The following is a 19,389-nucleotide window of genomic DNA, read 5'->3' on the forward strand; positions in this document are numbered from 1 at the left end:
AGTCTAGTGCCTAAGTACATAGACTCGAACAGGGGTCTTCAAACTTGGCCCTTTTATGACTTGTGGACTTCAACTCCCAGAATTCCTCAGCCAGCATGCCTGGCTGAGGAATTCTGGGAGTTGAAGTTTACAAGTCATAAAAGGGCCAAGTTTGAAGACCCCTGGACTAGGAGGTTTGCTGGATCCCACATAAGCTATTATGATAGAAATAAATTTATTATTCTACAGCTCTAATTAGTTTATAATTAACAAAATTATGGATACAATCTAGGCATTCACAAAGGGACTAGGATAAATATTACCCCACTAACATATTTTAGGCCATAAACATGGTCTTTCTTTTCTTTTAACCAATCCCAGTTGAATAATCAACAAATATAAATTTATGAATATGAAAGACCAGCATTAATACAACTTTCCTGAATAAATTAACTTTCTTCTACAATGTGTTGGGTCCTTCAGCTTTAAAGCCAGTATGTGCAGCTATACTGGGTATCGTCTGCTTTTTGTGATATTTCACAAATTTTGGAAGCTAAGTCATGTCTTGTGCTGAAACATAATTTGAATGAATCATTCATTGGTTCCTAATTGAAGGTAATTCTCATTTAACCTCTAGTTTCTCACAATGATCAACTACCAAGTTCCTCCAGTTTTCTTCCAGAAACTCACAGTCAGCTTGCAACACTTCCTCTCTGAACATGGATGTCCCATTTAACTGGTAAAACTGAGAGCCATTTATAAGACTACTATCTGTTAACTTTTCCTATAATTATATTTTGCATCTGTAAATGTCACATGTCAAAATCTTTCTCTCTCGCTTATCCTTTTATTTTCTCAAAACTGTCATATATGTAAAATTAAAAGGAAATAGCTCCATCTCAATTTGGCACAGATAATTCAATTCAAGCCTATAGCAGGAATGTAATTCAATTTGGTGCCCCAGTGAGTTTCAGATTATGTCATTCTGAATGCTTGGTCTATATGAAGATTTGGGAAAATGATGCACACTACAAGAATATCTTTTGTTTACAGATAAACTAGATTAAGTTATAATTTCACTTATATTTTTGCATGGATTTGGAACACTTTGCTAATTCTTATCTTATCAGTATTATTTTAAGTGTCCTGTTTTTGTATTTATTTAGAATGCATAGAAATTTGCAACAATATTAGTTCATATAATGGAGAACATCTGTGATAAATGTTTAGGCAGAATGTGATTTTGTGCAGAAAGGAAGGGTGATTAAAATGAGTAATGCCTATTTTTGCATATGATGGCCATACTTGTCCACAAAATTATGTATTTTTTTTCAGTAAAAAAAATCATTCAGTACATTAGATCAGCCTATAATGCGATACAGAGAATTTAGTGACATAGTTATCTCAAGAGAAGAAAAAATGATCTACAGCTGTAATATGGTTTGCTCATTATTAAATCCAGTACTCTTTTCTTTCTTCCACTCCATCCATTAAATATTATCAAATCTTCTCCCCCCCCCACTTTTGGCATAGCTGCAAAATTGGTACTATACTCTTCAGTATGATTGAGTATTAGAAAAAATGCTTTGTGTAACTCTAAAATCAAAACAAAGTGGATTTAAATAGGAAATCTCATCCCTGCCAAAACTGGCAGGGCAAGTTATTGCAAATAAACAGGCAGGTAACTTGCACTAATGATGTTGCCTTGTTGGGTAATGAAATGTCTGCAAGTTCAGAGAACACCAAGAACTAAAGCAGATTTAGCTCTGACAGTTCCACCTTTGTTAAAATACTTTCACCTATGAGTTATTCTAACCTATCTCATGTTCCTGAACACCTCTAGTTATATTTGTTTATATGGGATCCATTCTTTGTTTCATTTCCATTAATGCAAAACTAAGTCTTATAGGCCTCTTGAGAAGGCAACGAACACCTGACACTACATTATACTGAATTCAATCAGAATTCCACAGTGTCCAGTTGCCGTGGACCTAATCAATGCTAGACAATACTGTACAAAAGTTCTAATGAAATCACTTAAGGAAACCAGTGGATAAAAGTTTGCCTCTTGTTTTGTATAATCAAGAAAAAGATTTCTGCCTTTAAACAAACAATTATTAATATATTAGAATTAGCAAAAAATAATATTACATATAGCTCTGGTTTTCAGCACTTTGTATGTTTTAGGACAATGGATTCAATGATATGTATAATCTGAGCAGTTTTATCTACATGGAGTCTATGACTCCAGTTTGAAGTTGCAAGCTAGAAATAGTAGAGCAGTATATAAGAATTAACAAATGAAAGAAAAATTGCATTCTATCCCATATTCATAAATTATCTAGAAATCAGGAGAGAGATTACAGCTTTCACTAAAAAAGCTAAATATGGTTCAACAAAAGCAATTATAATATCATGCCACTGAAGTAGAAATATCCCAATATCACAAGTATAATCAGAAGATTTAATTTGATTTAATGAAAGTGTCATCCCAATGTGAAACTGCTTTGAAAATGAGGGCTATCAAAGTATGATGATACCAGAGTATGGAAGACTAACATTTTCAGATCCTCTTTTCTTTTTTGTGGATCAGTTTAAGATATGAAGACTTAAGGTAACCATTTTGTCTTTAAAGCTCTGCCCAAAATGTAAAAAGGGAAAAAAATGAATTCAAAAAAATTTAGCTCTACCCACTCTAAGGACTTGGAAAAGGGGTATAGGAGTACTATGAATTGCACAACCGTGCCATAAAAATAAATGCAAATACACAGCTGATGAACACTTGCACTACTGTGCATAATTCAGTTTACTGCATCTCAAAATCCATAATGTTGAATCAAAAAGAGACACAAAAGAGAAATCAAAATGTCTCAGGGTTAGAACAACTCCACTTTAAGGAAAAATGTTAAATGTTTTGGCCTTTGAACTTAAAAAAGATTGTGTAATAAAGATATATGAAATTACGGACATAATATGTGAGCATTATTTTTTCTCCTGTTCTCATGCTACAACCCAGGATTAACCATTGAAGCTGAATAATGAGAGGTTCAGGACTTACTTGGGAATAGAAACAAGCCTTCATATTCCTACAGCCTTCATATTCTACTGATTGATTTCCAAAGCCATTCGACTGGCCAGTATGGATATACAATGCTGGACTAAATATGTTCACTATTTTAGCAGAATCCTAACATTTGTTATTTTTTATTCTCTTGCTTTGTTTTATTACCGTTCCGTTCATACATACTTTCATTCACCCTTCTCCTTTTGTCCTTTCCTTTCCTTTTCACTACAATATTCTTTTGCATTCCTCTTCTTATTTATCATTCCCACTGCCAATTTCCTGCTTTCCAGTTCTGACCCGTTTCTATTCTCTTTCCTGATCATTTTAACTGATTTAACAGTCTTTTGCTTTCTAATTTACTTTTCTCCTCTCCTAATTTAACTCCTTCCTCCTATTGCAGTTATGCCCATTTTCTCTTCTTCAGTCCCTTTTTAAAAACAAAACAAAAAATTAACTTCCACCTAGATTCTTTTATAATAATGCTTAACCGGCACTGCCCATTCTGATTCTTTAATGGTAAATTTCACAATTCATGGACTGCTTGAATTCCCATTATAATCTTCAAAGGAAGAGGGGGGGAAATGCAACTTTATGCCAGTTTTGATCCATCACTCATGTTCACCTATCAGTTGTGAACAGTGGATTGTGCTGAGGGCTACAAGCAACAACAGTCTAGAAAGCTATAAAGAAAATCACTTAGGAAAGCTCTTATAGTGGTGCTTTTAGCAGTGGCATTACCTTAGCTCCAAAATGCTGGTGACGTTCCTTGAGGGAAAGATGCGTCGAATGTAGTTGAAATCCCCAACAAACAGGCTCCCATCAATTCCCACTGCAAGTGCCACAGGAGCAAGAAGTTTGTTTCCTTCTGCAAGTCCATTGCAACTTGGGCAGGAGATACTTCGCCGACGACCATTTCCCATAATGCTGGTAATTACTGCTGGTTGTTGAGTTAAAAACTGATTCTCTCCACTACCTTTGTGTAGAATACCTAACAACATGCAAAAAAGCACACTATATTTTATTTTTATTCATGGGATGTTTTGGTTGCCAAATCCTGTGATTGGAATTTATCTGTCTTCAGAGTTTTATTACATGGTTCAGATTGTAAGGACATAGCTTATAAATTTCTGCTAGCCAATGTTTTCATTTTGCTAACTTTAACAAGTCACCTTATCCTTCACCAACTTAATACCATCCAGATTTGACAGATTTGACAGAGACAATGCTGGAAGGAAGTATTTATTTTATTTATTTATTTATTGAATTTATATACCATTTATATAGCATTGAAGTCTGAGACTTTGGCGGCACTATGTCTTGGGACTAATATAAACTATGTGATATCTAATTCATTTCCTGTATATGGTAACTCTTTGACTAACACAGTGAAAAAGAGACATGTTCTTTATTGAAATCAGTAATGCTCACAATAAAATAGACAATTTAATAGATTTTCCTTAGATCTTTCCCATTCTAATTTCCTATTAAGATATGCACCATTTGGAATAGCATGAGGTTTTTAATGAATTCAACCCTGAAAACCCACTCATTATCGCTCTGAGATGCTAAAATCAACTTTGAATGTTTGGCAAGGGTATAATTGTTGGGAATTTTTCTCTTTCTTTTTCCCAGTCCAGGTGTGGTGAACATATTTAAGCCCTGGGAACTGATCAGCTTCTTTGTTCTTTTAAGTGAACGAGTTGAGAGAAAAATTTTCAACCTTCCTCTACCAAAGAGGAAGTCAGAGAATATGCCAAGCAGACATTAAATAATGAATTACTTTAAAATGTGTTTCATACTTGACACTGGCAATTTAAATAGTAAAATTTTATTGCAAGGTAGTTTGAATTTTTTATGGAAAGGTGATAGTCAAAATTCAGTCAGCTGATTTTTTTTTGTTAAAGTTTAATGTGTTTTATAAGTTGAACAAAAAATTGGATATGTGAAATAAACTGTGAAAGTCAAATAATGTAATTTAAAGAAAAATAATAATTTTATTCATTCATTTATTTAAAGATTTATTTGCTGTCTGTGGGTGAGCCTTGCAGGGTGTTGATGATTTACAAGAATACATCAAAACATTCTTTAAAATCTAAGTCTGATATAGGAAAGTCTGCTGAGGAAATTTCAATGATACATAAGAACCAACTTCTTTCAAATATCCTTTTCTCAATTGGTTTCACTGTTACAACGTATACATCTGTATGTAAGTTAATTAACAGACATACAAAAATTTTCATTTTGGACTGTTATTCTGTTAATTGAGATTCTCCATACTTAAATTGTGTGCATATTCTTAGCACATTCCTAAACACAAAATCATATTTATGCGTGAATGAATGAAACAAAAGTCAAGAGAGTCCTTCCCATATATCCTTGTTTGTATGGATTTCTAGTCATTGTTTGTTTCCTACCTCAAACTTAAAGCTGACACAGATTTCTGGTCAGTTGTGACTGGAAAAGGAAACAAGGGCTGCAAGTGCCCATCCCTGGCTTAATACAATCGCTATGTTCACTTAACACAGTTAATTAGACCAGCAAATATCTAGCAACTACATTCACATAACATGCTAACCTTAGTTAGTTCTAAGTTTAGTTTCATTTTTGAGGCTTAGCCAGTTTCACAGGCTCAATCCACATGGTTCACTAACAGTTCAATGCCTTGTAAAAATCCACAAAAGGAATTGTATTGTAAGATTAAGTAAGCTATGTGCATGCAGCTAATATCTCAACACAAACAATGCTTTACAGAATAACACTAAAGGCATAATTTTCTTCATACATTTTAAATATTAAAACATGTTTTAAATATTGGCCCTACAGGGCCTTCTTATTGTTTAGCATCCATAAGATGTTAGCACAAGCATTTCTTATTATTCCAAGCACACCTATGAGAATGGAACCTATAGGGATGGGAAAACTGTACTTCCAGATTTTGCTAAGCTACAATTCTCTGTATCCTGTAACATCAGTCATGTTGACTAAGCTTCCGAGAATTGTTCACCAACATCTTTAGGGCAAGAGATTCCCTACCAAAACCCCCACAAATGAATATCAATAAGCTTACCACTTTTTATATTAAGAACATGATGCTTATCCAATGACCAACCACCTAGATTTGAAGGGTCAAGTTCAAAGCCTTGCAGTAGAGCAGTCCTTTTTTCCCATAAAATCAGACTGGGACAGGTCTCATACTCGAAGCCCACAGACACTGAAATATATATAGACATATTTTATATTAATAACCATTGTTATGTGAATGACTTGCCATCTACTATGAAATACAGTTCCCAAGGTATTTTATTTTATTCTACATTATTAAACCTAGATATTTGACTTCATTTGACCCTGAAATTTAACTTGACGTATACTCTGAAGAGCTGTACAGAGTTTTAAAGTTGCAGGAAATGATTGATTTAATAAAGGAAGGAGGGGAGTGATGATGACAGCCCAGATTCTATTTTTAATTAGCTGGCTGCTTCTAGCACTGAAAATACATATCTAACTTCAATACTGTACTTTTGTGTTCATGGGAAAAAGTACAGAATAAAACTCTGGAAATACGTTAAATAATGCATTAACCTGATACCCCATTATCCACAGAGTTATCAGATGGACATCTTGAAAAATATTAAATTATAGATTATTGTTCTTACCAAATTTATGGCTTTCTTGTTTCAATTTGAAACCAGCCTATTTATTAGTCACTGTAAGGTTTACTGATTCCCATAAAGTTTCCACATATTATTACATATTGCAGAAACCAACAGGCAATGTTCTGACACATGGATTAGCATGACACATATTGGGAGTTACTGTGAGTAAAGTATTGAATTAGCAACAGAAAGTTCTTGATTCATCTTCACTTCCAGCTTGAGTGACTTGGTCAGTATGACAAACTGGAAGACTGGGCAAGTTAGGGCTCAGGGGGTTAATAATACTGTGTCCAAAGACAAAGAGGGCCTAGAGGGTTGGTAAGATTTACTGCCAGGAAATTGCTCAGCCAGGCCTCCAAGGAGCAGAGGGGATAAAAGTATACTGGTAAAATGGCTGGAACAGCTTTTGAATAGAATATAATAGAATAGAACTGGAAGGGATCTTGGAGGTCTTCTAGTCCAGCCCCGTGCTCAAGCAGGAGAACCTATACCATCTCAGACAAGTGATTGCCTAGTCTCTTCTTAACAACTAGGTGGACAGAGAAGGAGGTAAAGATCAAGGAAAAGTCATTAAAGAAATAAAAAACCACAGTTAAAATCAGAATGAATGGAAGAGGAATAGAAAGTGGAGCAGAAGCTTTAAGGTATATCAGGGTGGAGGAGATAGTCATTATATCAGATAGCATGGTTTTTGCCAGACAACTGCCTGTGTAGGAGGCCTAATGAAACTGACTCTATTTAAAATGGACCAGTGGAGCTGTTTTCCTTTATATGGTAATAGCAGAGATAGTGGGAAAACAAACAGAGCAATGCAAGAGAAAAGAAAAAATAAATAGAACTACTGTTTACTTGAGTGAATGTTAGAAAAATGTTCATCCCTGGAATGAAAAGACAGGAGAGGGTACCTTACCGCCATCTGACCTGCTAAGGAGATCTATAGGGGACTGGACAAGTGAAGGGGAAAACCCTTGGTAGGGAACTTGTTATGTGGCAATAGGAATGATTGGGAGTTGTGGGCTAGGTAGATAAGGGGATGGACATGGAGGCAGGATGATAATAATGATGGGAAGGAGAAAGTATGGCAGGTGAGATGGTCCAGAGGAAGAAATATTGCAAAGTTGTCCCCATATCAAGAACCAGACAACTAGACTGATAAGCAAGCCAAACTCGGGCACGATACTTCTGAATTCAAGATTTGTTTCCCATGAATGTAGTCTCAGAGATCTGGCTGGAAGAGGGGGATTTTCTCTCACTGAAATTTATCAAACGGGGTTTTGTCACTTTCTTCAGTGCTGATGCCAAGATAGGGAAAGTACTGTGGCAGTTATGTACCAGAAGCGCCTGGCTATTGTGAAGAACTCTGTTCCACAGATGGCCAGATATGAGGCCATATTTGTGAAATTATGTCCAAAGAACAAGCTTGGGGGGAGACTTGGGAGGGGGTGTTATTATACTGTCCAACCCTACATGGCAGCATCTCTCTCTGAGTTGCTTTATCTTCTTGCAAAGATGATTATAGATTTCCCCGTATTGTTAGTGCAAAATAATTGTCATGGCTGTCATAACAATCTGAAACTTTTTCTTGAGACAAACCACTTTGTTGGCCACATGGTAGATCTGCTTCATTTCAGAGCAGAGGAGACATGATCTGGTCCTGGCAGACATCTAAAAGTGATTTGTTTTTGCCATGTACGAATACTATTCTAGTGATGATAGGGTTAATTGGATCCCTAACCTCCAAAGTAGGATAGTCCAAGTAAGATGCCTATCCTGATATCTGACAGATCTAGTAACTTCCCATACTTGAAAAATGACATAGGAATCTGGAGAAATTATGTTAAATGTCTCATTGGCCTCTGGAATTCAACCTAGAACTAAGGAAAAATGTCCTGACAATTAGAACAGTTAATCTGTGGAATGAGTTGCCTCCACAAGTTGTGGGTGCTCCAACACTGGAGGCTTTTAAGAAGAGATTGGACAATAACTTGTCTGAAATGGTAAGGGTTTCCTGTTTGGGTAGGTGTTTGGCTAGAAGACTTCCAAGGTCCCGTTCAACTCTGTTATTGTTCAACTATAACAGGATTGCTTTTGAATAGCCTTTCCCTGTCCACTGATCCCAATGATCAATTTGATTTTCTGAAGATTTTTAGAAAATCAAGTAGATGAAGGAACACCTCAAACAATGCTGTTGGAAAACAAGAAATAAGTATAACTAGATAAGGATATGGGGTCACATTCCAGCTTCCTCCAGAAATGGCATCTGCTGTTCCATAGTAGGATATCATCAATATACTGATGATACCTACTTGCATTTCTAACTCTAGCAAGTTAAGTAGTTGCTAATTCAGAAACCTACTCATTCCAATATTATATCCTATGTAATTTGCAATGATATTGTGCTTCCCCAGAAAGGGTTAGACTTGGAGTCTGGGTGTCCTGCCAGAGGAGCAAGTGAAGGCTGTTCCCGGGAAAGCACTCTCTCGATTTTTTTATTCCAGAACAGGATAAACTTTTGCTCAAATAAGAGCTCATGTTCTTATGTTTTCTCAATTCTATGACTGTCATTCATTCTACATGAGGCTGACCTTGAAGATTACTCAACTGTTCCAAAATGCAGCGACCTGCATGTTTAACATTCAGGTCTAATCTTACTTTGTTAGACTACCAGTATATTTTCAAATGCAATTCAAGTGCTGTTTACCACCTTCAAGATCTTTAATGGCTTAGACCAGGGGTAGTCAACCTTGGCTCTTTTATGACTCGTGGACTTCAACTCCCAGAATTCCTGAGCCAGCTTAGCTGGCTCAGGAATTCTGGGAGTTGAAGTCCACGAGTCATAAAAGAGCCAAGGTTGACTACCCCTGGCTTAGACTATCTTTTCCTGGTAATTTTTGCCCAAACCAGACAGCTGGAGAACTTTTGCTTAAGGTCCCAGCCTACCAGGAAATGCAATAGGAGTGACCTGATGGGGGTGGGTGGGAGTGGATGGGTGTTCTTTATAGGGACTTCCTTTCTATGGAACAGGATATCTTCCAAGGCAAAGATGGACACTATGCCTTTGGCCATCTGGAAAGCTGTAAAGAACTGTTTTTTTCCAAAGAGACATCCAGAATGATTCTGGACAAGACCTACTGATATAGGAATTAGGTTTATTACTGTATATATCTTGTGTTACTCTAATGTTTTTCTAGTAATGATACTACATTTTATTATGCCTACTATAAACCACCTAGCATCCAAATGGATTAAGGCAGTGTATACATTAAATAAATAAAAAGTCATATATACATTTTATGAATCTGGCTGCCTAGAAATATACTTCATCAGTTAGTTAGGATAGGGAGTGGATCAAAAAGAAGACTAGAAGAGATCTGAGTGCAATGTATCATTTAGGAGGATCACTTGTATTCCAATAAAATTCAATAGCTTTCTCTAAGCTCCATCTATCGTATTCCAGAAGAAGTGGGATAATCCCATACGCCAAGTTCTCTGGCACAGATATGTGAGTCACCAACAAACTATGTCCTAGATGCCCAATTAATAACAAAATCTGTTTAACACAAGCCAGGATTTGGCTTGAAAATATAGATGTAGATAGGGCTGTGTTGGCAAAGTGACTGAAGAGCACCTCTGCATCTGATCTTGAAGTTGTAAGGCATCACATCCTATCTGACTTATCTGCATTGAAGATCTCTTCTTGTCATCTTGTGTATACATACAGTATGCACGCACTGTGATACTTTCTCTGAGACTGCAGTTAAAAGTTTGCAAGACTGAAGAGTTGCCTTGATCATTTCCTGAAGAATTCTCAAGTTCCTCAAACAGCTCTTAAGGATATAGACAACCACTTCATAAATTCAGTTAAGATGGAAGACTGGTAAAACTCCCTTATCTTTTACCCCACAGAAAACATAAATGATGATCTGAGTTCTCTGTGAGAAATGTTCAATTATATCAAAATGTCATTTGAATGATTTTTCTTGTCCTCTCTGAAAAGCTTGGGGAAACTCTGTAAATCAGGCTTTTATCACCTAAACAATTGATTATTTACAGTCTTTGCCCCTAATATGTAATATTTGTCAGTAATGTTAATAAAATACTGGAAAAAAGTCACTGGGAGTGCTAGTGAATGTTTGAGTTTATTCCACAAGTCACATCTCATGATGGCAATATGTTCATGGCCAACTTCACCCATGGCTCTGGTACATTATTCAAATTTCTATTTTGTATAAAAGTTTTGTGATGATACCTTGTCTTGCTAGACTCAATTAGAAACTAAAAATGCAGGAGCAAACCATTGCAGAAACATACTCCTGCCCCTTCTTCAATTCTCCTAGCATCTCACTGCCTTCTGTCCAAACACATACAAACTTGTGTACTTTTCTTGGGATATAAAAGGAAAAGAAAACAAATTGTGGATATCAATAAAGAAGGTATTGATTCCTATGTTCCCTATTTAATATTGATGTAACAGGAGTCCACAACCTTACTGGACTAGAGACCCATTTTGAATTATGAAAACATGTCATAGCCATTTTTTTTAAAAAAAAAATCTGTCATGGGAAGTGTTTCAGTTCACAGAATGATTGTGATAAGTAACTTAACCAATCAGAATAACTTCTCTAACAGATGCATCATATCATTCTTTCAATTCTTCTTACCCCCCAATAGGTTAAATAAATGAATAGATTTTTGCCCCCGATCAATTATTTCTTCAACCATCATTTTTATGACAGCTTGGGGAACCAATTTGTGGCCCAGAGAAAATTCCAGTGAAATGAAGTTGAAAATATAATCTTCCTTTTTTGTAGTGTTCTCGTTTTCTATTTCTCACCCCTTTTTTATCTTTCTGTTTCTCTGTCTCTGTCTGTCTGTCTTTGTCTCTCTCTGGTATCAACCTAAAAACCAAGAGATCATGAGTTCTAGTCCTTTCTTAGGCACAAAGCCACTTAGGTGACCTATAGGCAATCTCTGAGAAACATACATGATTGAAGGCAGCATACACACACACACACACACACACACACACAGTCAGGTATAACAGGAGGATTAGTATTTATAAAGCAAAATAATAGCAGGCACAGTGGTGCCCATAAGTATTATATTGGGTACTCCCAGATAGAATGTTACATGCAATATCTATTAGATATTATAAACAAGTAATACATGTGTTATTTCAATAAGCCTTCAATATTAGTTATTTTGACTGAGGGCATCTATCACATGTATTTTGATTAGAGTATTTTTACTGTAACATTGGTTGTTGTTTTTTTAAATGTTGTTTGTATAATGCCCACTTTACTTTGTAATTGGGAAAGTTATAAATACTGTCTAAACAATAAACAAAATAAATGATAGCTGGAAAAACTGCTGCTACTGTGGAATAATGGAAGCTGTCTATAGGCATTTTCTATTGTCAGTGCAGATCACAGATTTTTCTTTAACTTAAGAGCAGTTGTTGAAAGCCACCACTTAAAAGTTACATGATTTGAATCTAGTGATCATACCTACAGCATCCGAGAGCCCGTAAACTTTCTGGCCATAGGCATCTGTTTTATCCCAAATGAAAGTATATGCCAAATTGGGAGATGCTTGGAATGACTTTTGGAAAAGATGCCCTTCCACTGCTACCATGAGATGAACTTTAATTAAGTTCAGAGGCACAAGAGATTGTGTCATGGTGATTTTAAGCAAGGATCTGTATCCAGCAGTACGGGAACTCAGATAGCAGAGCTTTATGTTGGCACCTGGAATCTCAATTTCTTCATGAAGAACCTAAATAAGGAAAGAGAGTTCATATTAAATGAGTGTGGTATGGAAGAGATTTATTTGGTTCAGCTCATGGGTTGTACTTGTAGGTTAAAGTAAATGCGCTAGGAAATTTTAGCCTGCCTTCCTGCAATGGTAAGACTTAGGATAGGTCTTCTGGGTTAGTCATATTTGGGCACTGTTATTGCTTCTTTTAAAATCCACATCATTGGCAAAAGCATCAATAAGAATCACAGATCTGATTGCTAGTTTTATGCAAGAAGGCCCCATGAAGCTGTAATGCTACGAAGTTACAACTACCACTGACAGTCATCTTAAAGTAGCAAGGATGCCTAAGGGGGTGGGTGGGTGGGTGGGAAAAGCAGAATAACAGTAGCAATGAAGAAGATGGAACACCCCCTTATCACCTGGGTATGCCACATGCCTTAGCTGCATGTATTATGTTTTTGCAAACATGCCAAATAGGATGCTTGCTCAAACTTGAATCTGTGAAAACTTCATGCAGAGCAAGAATGGAGATGGGACATGTATCAGGTTTTTGTTTAGATTAAAAGAGACATGTAAGCGAGAGGAACTGAACTCTCCCCATGCTACTCCTTACCTCTTCCCATAGCTCTTCTCCATAGCTCTCCTAGAAGTTCCCTTCTAGTACTGCATCTTGGCTGAGGAGAAGATGCCTGGGGAAGCAAAGCTATTTGGGGGAGGAGGGTTCAGCACCTTGTGTATCTGCTCTTTAAATTCTAGAACCAACTCTTTTTCTATGTGATTGTGGCAAGAGGCAATTTGCCTGCTGGCCTTATGCCTAACTCGACCTGCTCAATGGGATTTTATAATCTAGAGAGAAAACTGGATAAGGTTTAAGGTTTTCAGAAGAATCTAGTACACAAAATGAACAAGAAAAGCTTAGCACAATACATCCATCATCATTAAATAGGTTTGTTCTTTTTACACAGGAACATTTCTGATGATTAATTTCTACATTTATATCTAGAAGAATCAAGTGCTAAATTAGGAATCTGATGATACAGATTCAGGATTTGTCATGAACAATAGGTACAAGTCAAAGACATATATTCTACTAAAATGCTTTGAGACTCTCTGAAATTTGTGGGTAATACTTTTGTTGCCTTTATTAATGTGCTCAAGGCTTGGATTTTGAAAAGCTCGGTTCCCAATTCAGCACATAAATGTAATATTCATGGAAAATGTCTAAGCAAGTATTTCTCCTAGAATTGTACTTTTCCAAGTTCAAAAAATGGACAAATGCAACTGAATTTGTGTAGGTGTTTGTGACAAAGAATATACCCAAGATAAATATTAATGAATATTGCCAAACACATCATAGCCATATACCAATATGTTCTGCCTTTATCTCTGAATGCATATACCTGCATCTGTTTTATATTTATGAAGAAAAGGATAATATAAATATTCAAAATAACTGGTATTATAAAATGTGAATTAAATCAATATAATTGTTATAGGGCTGTTATTAGAAAATAATGATAATGAACTTATTGTAACTTTTTTTCTTTTTTAGTATCTATGTTTGATACCTGGGTCTCTGGAACAATTGAATTTCGACCAGGGGCATCACTGAAAAAGGTGGAAAGTGGTGATGAAATTATAACAGGATCGGGTCTGATAAAACCACTTAAGTCACAGCTGGGAATAGAGTTCTCTTCAGTTTTCATAGTGAGGGTATCCATTGCATAGAAGCTATTCCATGGTAGCCACACTGTCTTCTCTTGACTCATGAATGGAGCTCGTTCAAAATGAAGAGTTAGAGATCCTCCTCCATTTGCAATCAAATCAAACCTAAAAAAAGTTGGAGTCTACATCATGAATAATTCTAGAACAAAGACCCAAACTAATCAATAAAACTAGAAAGAGGACCACACCCAATACAGTTTATTATACAATTTCTTAGATTACATTCTACTGTATTGATTCAAAACTTTAGTAGGACAGAATTAGCTATACCCAAGTCCCCAAAATCACAACAACAAAGCAGAAAAAAAATCAGTGGATCTCAAATGTAAAGATCACTCCAAAGTCCAATAGAACAAAAACAAAATGTGAAGAAGCCATTCAGATATTCTTATTTAAAAGTTTATCTCAAAGATGGACCGTCTATGACTCACAAAATGTTTCTGATCCCAATTTCAGTATTTCTCACAGAGGGTCTTTTGGCTAGAGTTACTTGACAATGTAGTTCAACAATAATTGAAAGCCCACAATTTCCCCCTCCCTAAGTACTGTATAGCAATTCTACTGAGTTCAAAAACAGTTGGTAATCGCTACAGTCTGCGTATGTATTCTGGAGTGTGATCGTACTGTGCATTCTGTAAAACAATTGTGCTACTGCGATTCAGATTAGTTTCCAAAAGTCCTTTTAAGTCACCCTACAAATAGTAGGTTAGAATGGTAAAAATGTACTCAGAAGTGATTAAGATACTTATTAAAGAAATCAGTTCTGCTTTTTCTAGAACAGGGTGCAAGAATCTTATAAGTTAAAGCTAGGAAAAGGTTCTGCCTGCCTGTCTATCTACTAATTAATGTAGCCTGATATACAGCAGGATAGATTAGTCCTCTAAAATTGAATCCCCACATTCCTTTCACAATTGTGAACAGTAACTGGTTTGTAATGGTTCAAATTATTAGTCAAACATAGATTTCAAATGCTACAAAGCACAGGACTAACAAACCAATATCAGATCTGAAATTAGCTAAAACTGCTGTGATTTAAACCCAGCAGCAGTAGAAACTATCTTTACATACAAGTTTATGGCAAAGGGAAGAAAAATCTTAAAATTTCAAAATAGACACATTATTCTTTGTGCTGAATTAGTTCCAAAACTGGACAAATGTTTCTGTCTAAAAATGTAAAATAGTAGGTATTTGTTTCTAACAAAGCCATCAATATTGTGGTTTTAGGACTCATAGGAATGAAAACATGTGTGAGAAAACTGAGCCCTTACAGCAACTGGGTGGGGCTGGAACACAAAGAGCAAAATGACTAAAGAGCTGTCACAATGCAAGCCTTGCCCCATATCTGACATTTTTGACCTTAAACCTTTTCAGTACTTACTGCACCTAAAGTAAAAGATAACATCAAGGTCAACGTATTATGCTCAACTATGATTTGCTTAATCACTGTTTATTGAACAAACAGTGGAAACACCACCAACTAACTTTACAACACATGCTATAATATTAAGCAAGGGCTTCAAAACTACAAACATGCTAAGAGTTCAGAGGCAGGCAAAGCCAAATCAAAAGAAACCACATTATGGCTTATTCTATCCAGTTCCTAAAACAAACAAACAAACAAACAACAAAGCAGTACCACAAATCATGTCTTGCTCTATAGGGAGAAGTAGAACAAAAATGAATATAGCTCATTAGTTTCCAAAAGTGCAACAAGGTTTTTGTTTCTCTTGGGTACTTTCTTGAACTATATTAAATTAATTTGTTAAGTGATATGGCTCAGGGCCCTCTCTTTAATTCTAGTCTTCCCGATCGCAGGAGATTTAGAGCTGGTATCATCTGTAACACAATATCTTTTTCCTCCAAGCATACATAAAAAAGTTAACACGCTCATTCTCTTGACTCAGGGAAGTTTGCGATTAAGACCTCTGCTGTGAACCAAGATCTGTTATTAATGCAAATGTGGTCATGATATATCATAAAGCACTGTATGATGTGTGGTTTCCAACATAGAACTGCTATAAACAGCCATTAAAACCATCACAAATGCCTCCATGCCATGTGGCAAAACTGAATGACAGCTTTGAGCAAACAATATTAGTAAATTTATAATGAATCACACAAAAGCCCTGAATCTCCATTATTGCTAAGATGTTCGAAAGCTCAGCGTTGAAGCAGTGAGCCCAGCCCCCAACAATGGCCCTGTTATGGATCAGTACTCCAATGAATTTTATAGACTACAATTCACATGTACTGCAGCAAATAGTTGCAATGCATTATTTCATGTAAATATATCATTTTACTGCTACATCCAATTAATTAGATAAAGTATGACACAGTATTTTTGTTGGAGCTAAGTCTATGTGCCTTTCAAATCGAATGATAAACAGAGAAACAGGACATGGCAGGGAACTGTCTAAGTTTATTCAATTACACCCTTTTAATATGTTTTGCCTCAAGAAACTCTGAGCTGATTTTTAGAAAGGAATGGGACAATTGGGAAACTAAGAAATTGCACTGTTTTATGAGTCTCTCTCACCCCCTCCCAAATGAGTGTTAGCCTGCCTTAAATCTCAAAATTAAATGTTTCTGGGTCTCAGCTGGATACTACTGTAGTCCACAAATGTTTTTATAGATATAATACAGCTTCTGTGAGAAGAAGTCCAACTGCTATCACATTATTTTCAGAAGTCAATCCTTTCAAATTTACTTTCAGCTAGTCTTCAAAACACCATGTGAAAAATTACTTTCTGCTTTCTTGATAGCCCTTTGCCCTAGTAGGAATTCTATGCATGATACCACATGGTTTCACTAGATAGCACCATCTGTTAATCTGCACAGTTATTACTATACAAAATAGTTCGTGAATGAAGTGAATCAACTTACGTGCCATCCTGGCGAGTGATGGTGTAGCCATATTTTGGATACTTGACAAATGACACATTGACTCCAACAAGTGGGGTTCCATCTGTAGTCACCACTTGGCCCCTTATCAGAGATACCAGGCTGGAAAAGAAATTTAATTCAATGCCAGTGCTCAAGTAATACTTTGGGGAAGAAAATTATCACAGCTAGGTGAGTTTCTTCTGGCATAAAAAATGTTCATTCTTGACTTAAAATAATTTTGCTTGTTACAAGCTACAGCAGCTAAATGAAACAGGAGTTGATCGCTTCCCAAATGTAGATGGGCTTTAGAGCTATATACACTTTTATCTGAACAGCAATCCCTCTATTTCTCAGATATAAGTATTGGGCTGTAAGGAGAACTGCCTCTTGTTTTTTCTAACGCTAAACATGAAGGGATCTTAGTAGACTAACATTTAGAATATAGAGCATAGAATGATAGATTTGGAATGGACCTTGGAGGTCTTTTAGTCTAACCCCCTGCTCAAGCAAGAGATCCTGAACCATTTCAGACAAATGGTTATCCAGCCTCCAGTGATGGGGCACTTCTTCTGAAAACGGTGTTCAACTGCTACTAAATTTCTCTTTAGTTAGTTTCCTTCATTTCTTGTCTTGCCTTCTGGTGCTTTGGAAAATAGTTTGACCCCCCCTCCTTGTCTTTCTGGAGTCCCTCAAATATTGGAACACTGCTATTATGTCTCCCTTAGTTTATTTATTAATGCTACATTCAGATTCCCATGAAGAATAACTCAGAAGGATTCAATCATTTCTAATCAGTGGCTACATTCTTGACTAAGATGAAGATAGATGCTGTCTGAAGTCCCGCTATGGATTTATCTCTGCTTTACTTATTCTTCTTCACTCTATGAAGCTAGGTTTCATGTATTGCAGCTACTGCAGGCTAAAAGCCTTCTTTTCAAAAGTTATCCTAACTGTACAAAGTGACATGTATTGTTCAGGTTTCTGTTTGGAAAATAAAATAAATCTAAAGAAATTTAGTTTAGAGCACACTGAATTAATGATTTGGTTATCTGGATTAATGGCTTTGCTAATATTATCTACATACTCTGTCAGAAACATTCACTCCACAAACATCAAAAACCTTTCAAAGAATAAGGCAATTCACAGTCCATAAAATTTTGTCATCATATTTACTGAGGGATTTTTTTAAAAAAGAACTAATTGTTTGCCCTTAGGTTTTCAACTTGTTCCACTAGGGCTATAAAAACCCTATCTACTATTCAATCAGACCCTGCTGGCAGATCAGATTCTTCTGATCATTCCAAAAAATGTCTGGAATCTGTGCAAAAAATGCAAGGGGAAGTGTTCCCCCCCAAAAAGCAACAACCCCATCCTTAGTCAAAAGGAGATTTGTGTGTGGAACCCTGAAATATATAAATTTTCTCTGGGCATATTATTTAAGTCTTTAAATTTAATTTTCTTAGGGTAGATGGATGATCAAGATATCAGCCTACTCAGAGTTTCTGGTGAAGAAAACTGTTCTATCTAAAATGAATTATTAGAATTACTGGCTCTATATTATTTTATATTAGAATAATATAGTGGTTACCAATGAACATATACTTGATGTTGAAGAAAAAAAAGAACACAATTTATTCAGAGAAAAGTAGGTAAATAATCTAAAACTGTCTACTGAAATATATAATCAGTTTTTACTGGGGAACAACATGGTTCAAAATAGTAAGCATTTAAAATGTTAAGAGTAGGAACAATATAATATACCATATGCTAGCAAATTTATTAAAACTGGAGATTATTAGCCTCTTATTACCTTCTAATGCAGGCAATACTGCTCCTGTACTTAGTTAAAATTTGAAAAAAATGACATATACTTAAAATAAAAAAATCTATATTTGCATATATTAACTGTAGATGGATTCTAGAGCATGTTTATTAGGAACCGAGCTCCATTGGACACAGCAGTGCTTATGTTTAATATGCATCCCAAGGATTGCATGAATAGGCTGCAATTCTAAACAAATCTACTTTGGAATATGCATAGCTGAATCTGATGGGAGGCGTAAACAAATATGAGATGGATTGCATTTTCATTTTTGATAAATCAAATATTGTTTCATCATAATCCACCAGCTATTATTATATGTCAACAAAAGAGAATATACATAGCTCAGTATTCTCTGTGAATTGTGGAGTCCTACATGTTCTCTGAGCTTGGTTGTTTGCTTGCAGATGTTTTGAACCTGATTAGGTAACATCATCAGTGCTAGTGAGTGAGGGCTTTGCTCCTTGATCCTGTACAATACATTGCACTGACAGTTTTGGTAG

General features: G+C 35.9%; 1 protein-coding gene across 1 annotated transcript in view; it reads right to left on the reverse strand.

Moving 5' to 3' along the window:
- The window catches only part of TENM2 (teneurin transmembrane protein 2), a gene marked incomplete at its 5' end in the record, with an annotated part of 346,728 nt that overhangs the window by 46,676 nt on the left and 280,663 nt on the right, over positions 1 to 19,389 (reverse strand). The window contains 5 exons of the mRNA XM_015819334.1: positions 3,782 to 4,031; positions 6,111 to 6,254; positions 12,207 to 12,474; positions 14,025 to 14,286; positions 17,065 to 17,225. Of these exons, the coding sequence (XP_015674820.1) occupies positions 3,782 to 4,031; positions 6,111 to 6,254; positions 12,207 to 12,474; positions 14,025 to 14,286; positions 17,065 to 17,225 (1,085 nt within the window). The remainder of the gene's footprint in view (positions 1 to 3,781; positions 4,032 to 6,110; positions 6,255 to 12,206; positions 12,475 to 14,024; positions 14,287 to 17,064; positions 17,226 to 19,389) is intronic.

The sequence above is a fragment of the Protobothrops mucrosquamatus genome, unplaced genomic scaffold, assembly GCF_001527695.2.
Source record: "Protobothrops mucrosquamatus isolate PMUCROS unplaced genomic scaffold, P.Mucros_1.0 scaffold898, whole genome shotgun sequence".
Lineage (NCBI taxonomy): Eukaryota > Metazoa > Chordata > Lepidosauria > Squamata > Viperidae > Protobothrops > Protobothrops mucrosquamatus.